This window comes from Phacochoerus africanus, chromosome 1 (genome assembly GCF_016906955.1).
Source record: "Phacochoerus africanus isolate WHEZ1 chromosome 1, ROS_Pafr_v1, whole genome shotgun sequence".
Taxonomy (NCBI): domain Eukaryota; kingdom Metazoa; phylum Chordata; class Mammalia; order Artiodactyla; family Suidae; genus Phacochoerus; species Phacochoerus africanus.
The window spans coordinates 246,926,546-246,942,096 of record NC_062544.1 but is presented as its reverse complement, the minus strand read 5'-3'; the positions used below and the strand labels follow the sequence as shown (position 1 = coordinate 246,942,096).

The 15,551-nt window shown below is 36.4% G+C and overlaps 1 protein-coding gene across 2 annotated transcripts in view; it reads left to right on the top strand.

The window, feature by feature from the left end:
• The first annotated feature begins 4,162 nt into the window (after positions 1 to 4,162).
• The window catches only part of EPHA3 (EPH receptor A3), a 351,366-nt gene continuing 339,977 nt past the window's right edge, over positions 4,163 to 15,551 (top strand). The window contains exon 1 of one of the 2 annotated variants that reach the window (XM_047794345.1): positions 4,163 to 4,378. In XM_047794345.1, coding sequence (XP_047650301.1) covers positions 4,291 to 4,378 — 88 coding nt within the window. In that variant the 5' untranslated portion in view covers positions 4,163 to 4,290. The remainder of the gene's footprint in view (positions 4,379 to 15,551) is intronic. The other variant, XM_047794355.1, reaches the window with a different exon arrangement.

The following is a 15,551-nucleotide window of genomic DNA, read 5'->3' as shown; positions in this document are numbered from 1 at the left end:
ATTGAAAGGCCTCCTAGGCCTTTCCATCTACCTCATTTCTTTTTTTAAATGATTTTTTTTCCCATTACAGTTGATTTAGAGTGTTCTGTCAATTTCTACTGTATAGCTAAGTGACCCAGTCATACATGTATATATACCTCATAATCAATCAATGAAGTTTATTTTTTGCCAACTTCACCAGTTTACATTTGTGTGATTTGTAGTACTACCATCACTGCTTAATACCATACCCTCTAGATCAAGACCAAAAAAATGTATTGAATGATGTTAATGTGTCAGGCACTAGGCTTACGCATTATCTGTACCATCCCAAATCTCATATAATCCTTACAACATCCCGGGGAGATAGGATCTGTTATTATTAGAATTTTACTAAGAGTAACAGAGCCAGGGCAGTTACCTACATCAGTCTGATTCAAGAGCCTCCCCTTCTACCTCTGCATGATATTGCCTATCCTATTGCAAAAGGTTCCTAATTGGTGTTTTTGCTTCCTTTTTACCCTCCCCACTTAACTATGTCAAAAGCCATATTTTTTAAATGCTCATCAAATATGACTCTTTTTTGCCCCATATCACCCTCAAGTCCATGCTCCTTAGAACACTCACAGAATTCATATAACCTTGCTCCTGCCTAATTCTCCAGTCCCTTCTTTCCTATACCCTTGACAGTACCTCCAAACAATGCTCCAGTAATAGAAAAATGTGCTATTTCCTCCAGAAAGCATACTTTTCATGTTTAATCTCTCTTCTCAGAACTCTTTTCTTTAAGACACATCTTTCCAGGAATCATTCCAGGGAAGTGATTTGCTTTCTACTACAGGGAAGTCCCCCCCACCTTTCTTTTTTTAGGGCTGCACCCACAGCATATGGAAGTTCCCAGGCTGCAGCTAATGGCCTATGATACAGCCACAGCAACTCCAGATCTGAGCAGCATTTTTGACCTATAGCAATGCCCAGATCCTTAATCCACTGAGCCAGGTTAGGGATTGAACATACATGCTCATGGATAACAGTCAGGTTTGTTACCACTGAGTCACAACGGGAACTCTATGAAGTTCCCTTTGATTCCTAACTCCAATTACCCATATGCCTCCACCTTGTACTATACTCTGCATGTACCTCTGTCTAACACTGGCATAACTTCTCGACGTGATTTTAAATTACTTGATTTATGTGTTTTGCCCTCAGTGTTTGCACACAATCAGGCACATGTTAGGCATTCACCTTCTGTTGAGCTGAACTATTAGGGGAACTAAATATTGCAGATGTCTTAGTCATCTCCCTCTTCTTCTGCCCCTAAGTTCATTTTTTCCCCCTTTGAGAATAGGGTTTGTTTCATCTTAAACATGTATTTTAGTTTCATCTTTATGCTCTTTCTTTCTCTTAGATGGATTCCAGTTCAGCTCCTTTTTACCTTAGTTAATTAAAAATGGCTTCAAATCTCACTATTCTGCCTGATTTTGCCTCCTTCACACATAGCAGTGGTTCTCAAATGTCAGGGATCAAAAGGATCACTGATGAGGTTGTCAAGTTGCAAGTTCATGGGTCCTAACCTCAGAGATTCAGATTCTGTGAGTCTGTGGTAGGTAGACGGGATATGCACTTTTAATAAGTATCCCAGGTACTTTGCTAGCAGGTGGTCCAGACACCACAGGTGGAGACCCTCTTCTCAATGCTACCATAAAATGTTTTCCAAAAACTCAGATATGATCATGTTCTTACTTGCTGAAAAGCTTTTTATGTCTCTCTTTCATCTAGAATATATTGTAAAATTACTGACACGTGGCATATAAATTTCTGTAGTGTCTAATCTACCATTGGAAGATCTCCTAGCATTCTGTCCCTGCCTTCCCTTCTCTTTCATGTATCCTGGCCCTTTTTGCATCACACACACTCTTTGCTCTATACATGCCAGATGCTTTCTTTTGCCTTCACTTGGAAACTCTTATGATTTTGTTTATGTTCCATCTGCCCGCCTGCAGTGCCTTCTAAACCATCCTTCAATTAGCAAACTCCTGCTCATCCTTCAAACTACAACTCAGTTATTTCTTTTTTGATGAGGCTGTCCCTGAATCAGCTGCCCACATTTCTGTCTTTCCTACTTCTATTTTGGCCAAATTCCTTGCACACTTCTGTTTGCCGGCCTTACTCCTTTCAGGTCTGTTCAGAATGGCATTCAGATTATGGAAACTCTTATTGTATGATGTCTCTTGACCTAGAGAGTCTATAATCAAGAAATCCTATATGATTCCCATTCTATTCCCAGGCCAGGAATGCCTTTTTACTCATTTTTACACTATTGGAGTTTCCCTCAAAAATGAATGCCTCTTTCCACAGTGATAAGCAGTTTAAGTGTGAAAAGAGAAGTAGTATGAGGAGAAGCCCGTGTTCATGGGTATCAGCACATTGGCATGTTTTTCCAAATGTTTTAAAATTGTCACTTCCAAGTAAGACTTGATTTTCCTTCATGTCTCAGAAACATTTTATCTAATCCTATAACAATAGAACTGCTTCTTATGGAAAGACTAAAGTTGTGCTGGAACTTTTAAAAATGCCAGAGTCACCACTATCTGAATCCTCTGCCCAGTATCTGTGATTATTTTCAATTCTGACAGACTTGGCACTTGAAGAGGGTTCTCCAGCCTCGGGTGACATAATGTGGGAAGAAGTTAGAGATATAAAGTAACAAGGCACACTTAGAAAAGTGAGCAAAGTCACTGTTTTCCCCGGCTTCCTCTAGCTACCCACCCCCAAACCCCCAATCCCAGCCAACAAACATCAGAAACCACTCATTTAAATTCGTGTGAAAATCATTCTCTCTTAATAAAAATAGAGTGTTGGTGAAAAGAATGTCTTATTAGCAAGGCTTTTCAAACCCTTATTTAGATTCCACAACCAAAAGCTCTAAAATTGATCACTGATCTTCCAGCTGTCAGCTTACCTTTACTTTCTAGAGTTGTGCAAGGAATATAAGAATCTTATTTTCCGTTTAGAATAGGAAAAGACAGATGGGCAGGAGGATATTTGAGTAAATGTTTTCTGGAGGGGGGAGTGTTTTAAAGATAAACAAGAATAGTTCTCAAAATATAAATGACAAAATTATTTGGCTGAAATAGGTCGTAATCCTGTTTTCAGCAAGGGAACTGGAAATGAGAGAAACCATTTATAGCCCTGGTATAAAGTAAGTGAGAAGGTGCAAGGACACTATTTTTTAGCCTTTGGATTTGGAAATGCTAAAGTAGAACAACATCCAACTATTATCAGATTGGAAGTGGCTGAAAAGCTAAATGGGGAGTGGTGAATTATGTGTTATTTATCTCACAGAACCCAGAGATCCTAATGCTAGATGGTGAAGGAGGGAGGGTAGTGAAGTGCTATCAAGAACTTTCAGGCTTGATCTCTATTATATTTATTTATACCCAAAGCATAGAACAAGGGATGGGTGCTGACCTGCAGCTTTTCCTAGGGCTCGGTTTGCTCACTTCTTTAGGATGCTGAAGATTACCTCCCAGTTTGGGAAAGCAAAGTGCATTCATTGTATGTACACTGAAGCCTTATGCCAAATCTCTTTTAAAAGTCCTGATATCACTCTGGGTAGAAGTGAAGATACTTTCTGATCTGGGGTACATGTTAGTGTCTTTCTGCACAACAAAGGATTTGCAAGGAGTTATGATCACATAGTGAAGGAATCGTCCTAATTTTCCTCTGAATACAATCAACATTGATTGATTTTTTTTTTAAAATGAAAGGCTCCTGTTCTCCTAACAACAAACATTTATCTGGCTTTTCAGTTTCTTTCCACTCACTCTGCTATATGACACTCCTATCAGGGTTTCTGGTTTCTCCAGAGAACTAACCCACAAGAGCATGTACTGCAAACAATAAAATAGCTGCTTTTCACTGAAAATAAAGAGGTGGTGTTTTACTCTCCCCACCGTTCACCCTCCACCTCCACTCCCCCATAACTTCTGGATTTCCTGCCCCTTGGATGACGCCCTCGACGACCCCCACCCCCTTCCTCCCCAGCTCCTTGCTGCAGCGCTGTCTATGAGCCCCGAGTGCTATCCTGTTCCTCTTCAGCGCTCGCTTACGACGGCACTAGGACCCAGAGAAGTCCCTGAGCGAGGTTCGTGGAAAGGCAGCCAGACTCCTCCTTATCTCCAGTGTCAAACTTGACATCAGCCTGCGAGCGGAGCATGGTAACTTCTCCAGCAATCAGAGCGCTCCCCTTCACATCAGTGGCATGCTTCATGGAGATATGCTCCTCTCACTGCCCTCTGCACCAGCAACATGGATTGTCACCTCTCCATCCTCCTCCTTCTCAGCTGCTCTGTTCTCAACTGCTTCGGGGAACTGATTCTCCAACCTTCCAATGAAGGTAAGCCAGGTGCAGCAGACTCGCAAAGCCCTGCCCTGAGGGGCTAACGCTCTTCCAAGCACGTTCTCACCCAAGCCTTTTCAGGTCGTCGAGGTGCCTCCGAATAAAGCAGTTTGCTCTCAGAGTAAACTAAAGAGGTGCTTTTATTTTCGGCTGTCTTTTAAAACACTTTAAGAGATAATTTCGTCTTGCTTAAACCTAAAATGTGTTTTTAATCTGATACCGACTCAAGCAATTACCTTGTTTGCCAATTTTAAGCAGAAAGAAAAATCCTCCAGTTTTACAACCCAATGTGTTTATTGCCAAATAGCCATGGCAGTATTCTATTTTCTAATTATGATCATGTAGTACTCTGAGAAGTTTAAAAGAAAATTCCACCTTCCTCTCTATAGATTCTTTAGTATGTTTCAAGGTAATGACAGGTTGTTCTTACTTAGGATCATGGCATTTATGAATGGACTAAATGGAATTCAGAGTTTGTTGAAGCAGAGAGAGAGAGAGAGAGAGAGAGAGAGAGAGAGTGTGTGTGTGTGTGTGTGTGTGTGTGTGTATTTATGTTGCAACTGCTGTATTGAAGTGATGTGTATCCCGCCAGGCGGTGGTTTGCTCTATGGTACAGGTTCTAATGAGCAGCATATGCCACATTAACATAAGTAATATTTGCAGGAATTACAATAAGCTTGGGTTGGATTTTCTTTGTTTAAGGGCTTATATACCAATAGGAGAGTATATTTAATGAATAGTGAAAATTTCCTGAGTAGGTGTAGTAAATAACTAAATAGGAAATTAAGAAAGAATGTTCATATGCAGCAAATGGTATTTCCTTAATGTTGGGTTATTTATTTTCCTCATAATGGGCATTCATCCCTTTTCAAAATGGATTAAAGTGCAAACCTAATATTTCCTATAAGACTGTGTGCTTAGTGGATACATTGCCTTTTTCCTGTATACCTTTTGTGATCCATTCCTAATGATTTGTGAGTACAATCACTAACTCTTAAGACGAACTTCTCTGAATAACTGATTGCTTTAAAGCAACACTTACAACTTTTATTTCCTCTTAATCATTTTGAACCTATAACAACCTTTAGCAATTTATTTTGAAATTAGCAATACTGAGCAATTGATGTGCAAAACTGCATTATATATTATGGCACTCACTAAATACTATATTGGCAAGCCAGTACCATTGTATATTGTATATATTATTTTTAAAAAACACAAGTGAAAACTCAAAAATATTTAGAAGCTTTTTAATTAAATATAAAAACTGCCTCTCGTATTTGGTGACCTACTTTCGCTGCTAATAGAGCAGTTTAATTTCATTCTTCACTTAGTGACTGCTTTTACCAATGTGGCATATTTCATTAAAATTTTGTGTCTTTTTTTTAATTGGGAAAGGATCACAAAATGATCTTACATTCAAGTGCTATTTTTTATAAGACAAATTAAAATGTTTATATGAAAGTAATGGTCACTCATTCTTTATGAATGAAAAGCAAGAGTAGTTATTTCTATAATGAGTAACATATCAGTAAGTTAAAATTAGTGTTCATTCTTTTTGTATTTTTGAAGTTATTAAAGTAATGACAATAGTAAGAAAAATAGTAATATTATTCCCATATTGCTATGACAAATAATTTTTTCAGATGGAATATTTATAATCTATTTAGATAATGGACTTTAGTGAATTAATCATACACAGGGATATAGCTAAGAGTCAGTATTTTTGTGCAAAACATAACTTTTCAGTAAATTGCAAGAGAAAAAAAAGTCCTTTAAACTTGTTGACACACATAAAATTAATGAATGTTAACTTAATGAAAAAGGAATAATCAAATGCAAATTGCTTTTAAGACATATGTTATGTATATCTGTGTATATAATGCATATTATTACAAGGCAGTTACACATTAACAATATGTATATAAAAGGTAAATATATTCAGAAACCTGACATAATTACATTTCATTTGCTTGGGCAAAAGTTTATTGTTTATTGGATTATTCTTTCCAGATCATGTATCTGTGCGTAGTATCTCCTTTCCCTTCTGAGGTCATGAAGGGAAGCTTTGAAATAAAATTTAAAATGAATGATTTAACTTGTATAATATTTGAGTAAGATTTCAAATATTAATACAATAGCTTGGGTCTTAGTAGTACAGTTGAACAATATGAAAAGTTTAAAATCTAAGTATGTGCTAAGATTTCCATGCAACCCTTCTAACAGTGTCATTTGAATAAAAAGCAATGCTCCTGAAAATTCCTATATTGGGTGGAAGGAATAATGATAAAGTGAATCTCATTAATATAGCTTTCTGATAGGAATTTTGAGAACTAAAATATGAAATGCTCAGTTGCATTTATAATACTATGCTAAAATTATATTTCAACACTATAGAAAATTTACTACAAATTTACTAGTAAAATTTACTAGTAAAATTTATTAGAATTTATTCTGCAATCTATCATGAAATTAGTCAGAGAGAACAAAAATCAAGCCATTGAGTTAATTGTTAGGAAACTTGACATTGCGTGACTTTTAAAATTTGAGATTTCATAATCAAATATCAATATTGAGATACTATGGGTCTATAATAAGAGAAAAAACAGGAAAAAGTTTAATATGAACTTTTATTTTATTAATCCAGTTACCAATAACTTTCTAATTGCTTTCAATAAAATGATTCCAAGTGATACTATTACTAACCTCCTTGAAGATAATTATTTATAATTTATAATTTTGATGATCCTTTAAATCAAAATTGGCCTATATAATTAAACAGAAGCTTTACAAAAGCTGTATGGAACTTTATTAAAATTTTATCAGTTCTGTTTACATGATAATACCAAGAGAGACTTCCAGTGAAAATCAACTACTTTTCATGACAAAATAAGATTGTTACACTATGTATTATTAGAAAAGTTCATATCTTTGCTCCTGTTCCCATCCCAGATGGATGATGATAATGATAAATAAAAATAATTTTACAGAGTTTAAAAGTTGATATAAATAATCAACTATTACTAGTTCAGTCTCTTTTAGCATTGGATAAAGTACTCTCTTTAAATACTTTTCTGCATTTGAAGCATTCTGAGGCAGAATACATTGCTTATTCACCAGTACATAATCCAGTAAATCATTTTTCTATCCAAAAGTGTAAGTTAAATTAACAAATAATACATTGGAAATCACAGTTTTCAAAGTAAAAGTGAATAAAATTCAATCTGCATATTTATATATTGCTTATTTGGGAAGACTTATTGGAGTGGTGGGGACACCATTTGTATGAAATATATTTCATAAATTGCATAAGTACTAGAGGAGACTGTGTGATTGTTTAAAGATTAAAAGTAAAACTTGAAGATGAACACTGTATGTTTCCCTTGGAATATTAGGTAAATGATGGAGATACTAAACATTTAAATATCAGATTTTTCCCTTTTAAAAAATTACTACGAATTGGCATCATTTTCATATATAATTACTGATACTCAAATAATAATACATTGTGATGAAACATTAGTAGAGAATTAAGCTGTCATATCTTTATAGGTGATTTTTTTTTAAAAGGAGGGTTACATTTGCTTTTAATAGTATTTTATCATTCTAGACTAAATAATTGAATGCGTTATACATTTTTGTAATTTAATAGCTCTCTTAATAGCTTGCCCCTACTTCCCCCCCAACAGTTATAACTGTGCTATTTGCCTGGAGGTAGGAGAAACCTTAATTTCACTATTTTATAACCCACAACAGTTAACACTTGACCTAGGTCATTAACAGGATTATCAGCAAATTTGTTTAAGCTTTTACTGACAACCTGAATTGCTACGATAATATTTTGATTGTCCCAGAAAGAAACTTCTTGTAACCTCTCAAAATGTATCACAAAATTAATTCATTCTGACTCTGTATCTTCTTAAAGACTAATATTGATAATAATAACTCAAGTGGCAAATGTCCACTTTGAAAGCCCATTCTCCTCATGCTTATGTTTTATACATCACACCATTCTTATCCTTGTCATAAACGAACAATTAAAAACTCCTAAATAGTAAATATCCTAGAAATAATAATAGATTTATAAATATAAACCAAGTTCATTTTAACTATCAACATTTTCAATTTTATACTTTTTTTATTATTGGTGCTGTAGTTGATTTCATTTTTCTGCCCATTTAAAGATATAAAGTAAGTTGAACATATATAACTCAGAAGCAACTGGAACTATAAAAGGGAAACTACACATAATAAAACACCATTATCCCATGTAAGATTATGGTTGCATTTTATATGAAGCTGTCTTTTCCATAAAACACTAGTCATTGAGAGCTACAATGAACACCACTTAAAATTAATATAAACATTTTGAACAAAATGTGCACAATCAGAACTTAGAAGTTATTTTTTTCACTTTGTGTAGTGGGTTTAGGAACTTTCATGTGAAGATTTTTATTACGTGAATATAATTATGGTTTGCTTTTTGCTCATGTAAACAATTTAGTAGTTTCACTTTGAATATTAAGACACTTACTATCCTTAAAAATAAGATCTAGGTAAGATTCTTTATCTTGTCTATGTATTATCCACATTTTAATCAAATTTTGGTGTGTTCTTTAAGAGTCCCTCATTTTTAATAGTTTCTCAAAATAACTCTTTATGAAGATTCCCTAAATGTTAAAATTGTTTCTGAAACTGGAATTTTTCTGAAATAAAATATATGCAATTTTTAAATATCAAATAATCAGTTACATATGCAAAGGATTTTTAAAGGCAAAATATATTTCCACAGTATTTTTGATTTACTAACTTCAATGCAAATGGAAACAGCAAGAAGTGTTCTTGAGAGTTACATTTTCCAAGTCATAAAATCTTCAAGAAAATATTAATAAAACGTTCCACAAATCATCAAAACTCGAAAAGTTCTTACAGACATTTACTAAGAAATCTGTGATGTGGGTTACCTTTGATTTTAGTCATTTTCCAATGATTTTTGTTTGGCACAAATACTAGATGGCAGGATAAATAGGTATTTCTTGGAAGAACACTAAGTTTTGCAAATCATTTTCTGTCAAGATTCTCAACTTTGTTTTTTTTTTAATACACACATTTTTCTTTAAAACTTTTAATAAACTTTGTTCTTTTAATTCTTGTTTGATAAAAGATCAAGAAAAACAGATGCAGGTGTCCTTTTTTGGTTCTGTTTTCAGAGATCTGGATTTTATCACCAAGGAGGGTCAGAGCAGGGCTTTTACCAAGTGCACAAGTAGCTTTCCACAGATTTTTCAAATAAAGGGATGATTGGTGGTGTAAAACATTCATTATATTATTCATCCAGGTATACCAAAAACCAAGATTCAAAATTTATTTCTAAAACATTTGAAAACCTTAAATAACTCTTCTGTAACAACTTTAGAAATAAAAGCACTGTTCTGTTCGACATATATAAAATGCAAAGGAATCTAGGCAGACAAATCAATCTAGGCCGACACTCCTCCTGGGAATCAGGGTGTGAGCACATGTGCACCCTGTGATTTCACTCTCTGGAACTGTTACCAGCTCCTTAGGATCAGGTAGTTCTTGGGATCTGGCAGAAGCTTTTTCTCTTGGAAAAGTCTGAAAGTCAGCAAGTTTTAGTTTGCCTCCCACCAACTTTCTTTGAAATAAAAAAGTGGGGGTGGGGAGTGGATTACAAAGAAAAAAGTAAGTCTTTGCAAGAGAAAAGAAAGTTTAAAAAGTGGATTAGAAAGATGAGGAGGTAGAAAAATGTAGAGCTTCTGAATTCAATGATAATATATGTCTTCTGCTTAAAAGAAAAATATGTATCACTTCAAACATCTGGCTAATCAATTTATGTTAAATCTCTAAAAACCTGCACACTTAAAAAAAAATGCTTGTGTTGTGGGGGTGTGTATGTTTGTTTCTCCTCTCAGGTTTGCACAATTTTGATTTTTCCCATGAAGAAAATATTTTATCTAGGAAAATGTTGAGAGTGTAAGCCAAAGAATGCGTCCCTCTTTGGAAGCCTGGGCGAATGCATGTGGAGAATGGATGGAATCAAGACCAGTTCAGCAAATAAAGCCTCCAACTTGGAGTGATGTTATTAAACTGGAAGTCCTGAGTGTAGAACCCCCTCCCTCCCTTCAATTTCTAAACCATGTCCTGCTGTTCCAGTCAAAGCAGAGGGTGAAAATCCACATAATCCAAACCAACATGGTGAAGTCAGAATAATAGGCGAGGAAAGGGGGGGGAAAACAAGAGGCAGCACTGTACAAACAAACTGTTGTGAATAATCTTAGCCATGAACTGGGGTGGCCACAGGAGGGATGACGGCACTTCTTTTCCTTCCCGTCATACCTCCCACACTCGATAATGCAACATTGATTAAATTTCAAAAGTGTGCCCTGAGAAATTTTAGCAGTAAACGGGGCTTTAAGGGGGAGTGTCAGGGATGTTTCAACAGAGAGATGAGCAGGCGCCCTCGGCCACCACACCCACCGCTCAGGGCGTCTCAACCTCAAACTCTCCTCTACCGCCAGGACCCGGTTTATTGGTGCGGCGGGAAAGCGGAGTCTTCCAACAATTCACTACTCTTCACGCCGCATAGGATTCAAGTTCAGATCGGAGAACCCCAACTCCGGATCCAAGTTTCCCTCAGTCCTGGGGATTCAGTGGGTTCTTTGTGCACCAGCGTCTCTGCGCCCTGCGGCCACAGCGCGCTGCCCGAGCGCTTCGAGCTGGCGCGGCCTCCCGGGGGCGGCGGGCGCGCGCGGAGCCCCCGTGGCTGCCAGCATCTCTCCTGAGGCCAGCGCCGGGCGCACTCAGGCAGGGCGGAGGTTGGAGCCGGCGGAGCACGAGGGCGCCAAGTTCCGCGGAAACTGGCGCGGGGAGGAGGCGGAGCGGGCGAGAGGCAAACGTGCGCCCTCTGCTTGCGGCCGCGGACCTGCCGGCGCTCTGAGAGGCTGCGCCCTCCTCACCACCTGGACTCTCCTTACCTGTGGGTTGGTCTTGCCCTGAGAGCGCGAGCGGCTTGAACGGGCCAGGCAAGTCCTGACTTTCACGACAGTCGTTGACCCGAGGTCTGTGTCCCTACCCCTCCTCCTCTTCCAAGTCCCCCATCCCCCCGTCGCTAGCAGCCCTTCCTGCTTGGCGTCTGAAGTTTGGCGAGGTCCCCTTTCCTTCTAGGTTCCCGACCAGCCAGGTAACAGGTGCAGGAGGAGGATGTGGTTCTGCAGGGTTCACCGAACTGAACTCCCTGCGGAGCTGGGGGAGCGCCTTGTACCTGGCTGCTTGATTGGAACACTCGGGAAAGCCTGAGATATCCATTGTGCTGCTTGCTGCTGTCCTTCCCGACTCCTTTGCTATTTCTTGAATTTTCAAAAGATTTCTCCTAGATGAAAATTAAGAAAAATTTCAGTTCTCTTTAAGAGCACCTACTAATGTCACCTGTTAGGCCACTTGTGGAAGCTAAGGGTCATGTTCCACAGATGCCCTCCCCAACCCGTGCATAATCCAAAGTTGTCTGTTTTCCTCCACAGCCCTGTATTTGATTAGCACCCTTTTTATTAAAAAGAATTTTTCCCTCTTCTGATTTGGAGAGGAATCTGGAATGGGCCAGAAAGTGTTTCTGGGAGTGGTGTTACTGAGGTAGATTAGTAGTTGGATGGTGGTGAAGTTTCTGTGGTTGTCAGAACTTTAGTGTTTTTCATAGAAGAATTGTTGAATCCAAGGGATTCCAAAACTAAATACAGCCTCAATGTCGCGCCCAATATTGAGATAACAATGGCTAGAGTTCCACTGGTGGGAAAGATTTTTTTACTTTATATTATCATTAAGTAATTACCAGACTTCATTTAATATTAAAGCAGCCTGAAGATAGGTATTATGACATCTCCCATTTTAAAACTGAGGAAAATAGTAAACTCATTTTAATAAAGTAGTAACTGAGCCAGGCCCTGGCCTGTCTGCCTTTTGATTTTAAATGTGCTTTATCCTGTACACAAATGCCTATAAATTAAAGAGATACCTTTCTACTTAGGAAAAACACTAGCTTCTTAATTTTCATCCTAGTGAACATACTGATTTGTCTTGTGACTTGCAAGAAAAACTTAGAAATGCTCAAGTATTGGAGTGAAAAATCAGACTTCAAAGTACTTTCCTTAAAAAAAAGTACTTCAGAGAGTACTTTGAATCTGCAGTGTTTACCTTCATAAATTATGATTATCTGTATGAGTTGGAGAACTCACTATGAAAATAATTTAAAGAAAATTTGATGTGGGCAGAGGAAAAGGAGATGTGATCTGTGATGTGTTTTCTTCACACATTCTTACCTGTCTTCTTTTCCTGACACTCAAGCACGCCTTTCCTCACCCTGCCAAGATTTTTGTCAAGGATTCCATACACAAAGATGGTGAGGAAATTGTCAATATAACCTGAGTGTGATTTTTTCAATTTTATACAATAAAAATGAAGTGTAATTTAACTATCAGGATTATCATAGAGGTTAGTAATGGCTGGAAATAGAACTTGGTCTAACATGTAGTCTTTAATTTCTATGGAAACTTTCCCCTATTTAAAAGATACTTTATAAATTACTTAAGATGAGAAAATAAATTATAAAGATTTAATCTTTTTCATAAAAACACTTGTACTATATTTAAGTGGAGGTATTGAGAAAAGGTAGCTAGAACAGAGTTTTGAAAGGTAGCAAATTAAGTTGGGGGCAATTGTATTTTTCATGTGGGCATTTCAGCACATATGTTTTGCATTAATTGCTGCAATAAATTCTGTTAACCTGGCAAAGAACAAAAATAGCATATTGATGACATCAGGCTTTCAAATCAGAAAGCTATTTTCAGTATCTTGCTTTCTTCGCTCTAACGTGGAAAAAAAAAGTTTTGAAAGGTGTTATCCTGGGGGTTCCCAAGGAGTTATCCAACCACAAAGCTATAGGTACATTTTCCTTGAACAAAAGTGAAGGTTTAGCAACAAACTTTTGTTTTCTCACTTCTGGAGGATTAGTCAACAAATCTTTTCCCTACTATTTAATTTTTAATTCATAAGTAATTTTGCAGAGCTCTCTCAAATCAAGAAAATGTAAATTTGACTTTAAAACCTCCAAACTGAGTTGCTTCCTGTTTTAAGACAAAAATTCTTGGCAGACTACATGGTGGAAGTTGGAGCAGAGGTAGAAGTCTGGGTTAATTTTAGTGCTGATAAATCTATTTAATCAAAATCAGAATGGTTTCATCTTGAATTTTAATGTATATTCATTAAGGGAGGTTAATTTATCATCTTTCAGATAATAGATAGATGAATAGACTCTTCAGGCCCCATAAAAATATAACACCTGTCCCCCTTGGCCCCCACAACCCCCTTGGTAAAAAATGAGGCTTTAAAATTTACCTTTTGCCAGTGATAAGTTGATTGGTTTCCAGTCAACATGAAATTTAGATATTCCCTACCTACCTTAGGACGAGTAAAGGAAACAGGACAGCTTGTTAGTAGTTAACATACACTTTATTTCCTGATTTTAAGAGCTAATCTAGCAATTAATAAAATTCTATAGATCTTAGGAGGAATTTTTTTTTATTGCTTATGATAGCAGTCTTCACACTGAGAAGTTAGGCTGAGAAGCTGATTTGCAGTATCTTCCTTGTAGATGGTCTAGATAATCCTCTGGGTAAGCAGAACAACACTCTGAGGAAAAGTCTATGTGAAGCACTCTACACTGTGTATGTGTGTGAATTGTATTGTCCCCTAACAAAACTGAACCATTTCCACACCTTGGGCAAAATTTTATAGATGAATATTTACGTTTTGAAATGAAGATAGAGTAAAATTCTGTTTTCTGCATTACAAATTGGTGATGAATGGGAGTTCCTGTCGTAGCTCAGCAGAAACAAATCTGACCAGCATCCATGAGGACAATGGTTTGATTCCAGGCTTTGTTCAGTGGGTTATGGATCCTCTGTTGCTGTGGCTATGGTGTAAGCTGGCAGCTGCAGCTCCGATTCCATCCCTGGCCTGGGAACTTCCATATGCCGCAGATGTGGCCCTAAAATGACAAAACAAAAAAACCAAATTGGTGATGAGAAAAAATAAAAACAATCATTTATTTAAGTTATTTCTCATTGTCTAATCTTGTTAATTTCCCAACTGGACCCCTGGTCACTGATAATATTCAAAGATGTCATAAGGCTAGAGTTATATTCAAATTGTGATTTTTCCCTTCACTATGCAAAAGCTATTTATGGTATATATTTTGTATTTTAACAGAATGGAAAGAACTGTCATCATCACAGAGACGGTAAATAGAAATAAAATTGGGTTGTTACTCTTTTATTAATTATATAAACTCCATCAAATATACCCATTGGCAAATCTTGAATATGCTTTTATAGAGGCAGAATAAAAGGGGATAGTATTTTTCTTTTAATTTACTTTTATCCAGTTTACCACAGATAATTTGATACTTGTTTACATTAAATAGCTCAAAAAGATAAACTCAGATTTTATGACGATGACATTTCTGATCTGAAATTATAATCCTTTGATTGTCCTTCTTTTTGAAAAAGATTTCCAGTCATAATTATACATACTTCATCCTACTGAACAAGTTAGAGTCAGGTATGCTCACAGTGATGGTTTTTCTATATTTTGAGGTACAACTGATTTTTTTTCTTAATCATTTGCATATTGAATAAGGACAGTTTTTTCATATGAAAGATGAGTTTTTTATTAACATTTTTCTTAATTAATTTTAATGGTTTTTAAATTTATGCCTTTTAAATGAGACGTAGGGTAAAAACCTGGCCAAATACAGAATAAAATATTCTTAATTTCCGAAGGATTACCTTTGGAAAGGAAAAGTTAAAGAGATTATATATTTTTGGATTTTTTTCTTCTCTAATTCTATATAGATTTTTCAAAAATATTAGAACATTTATAATGATTTTGGACATGTCTCATAAGCAAAACTAAGAAAAACCATCCTTATTCATTTGTTTGCATTTGTTTATTTACCAAGGATTGGTTACTAGATTTTTGGAAAAGAAGGTTATAGGGAGGATAAGTTACTAGATTGGTTACTAGATTTTTGGAAAAGAAGGATTGGTTACTAGATTTTTGGAAAAGAAGGTTATAGGGATTGGTTACTAGAGGATTGGTT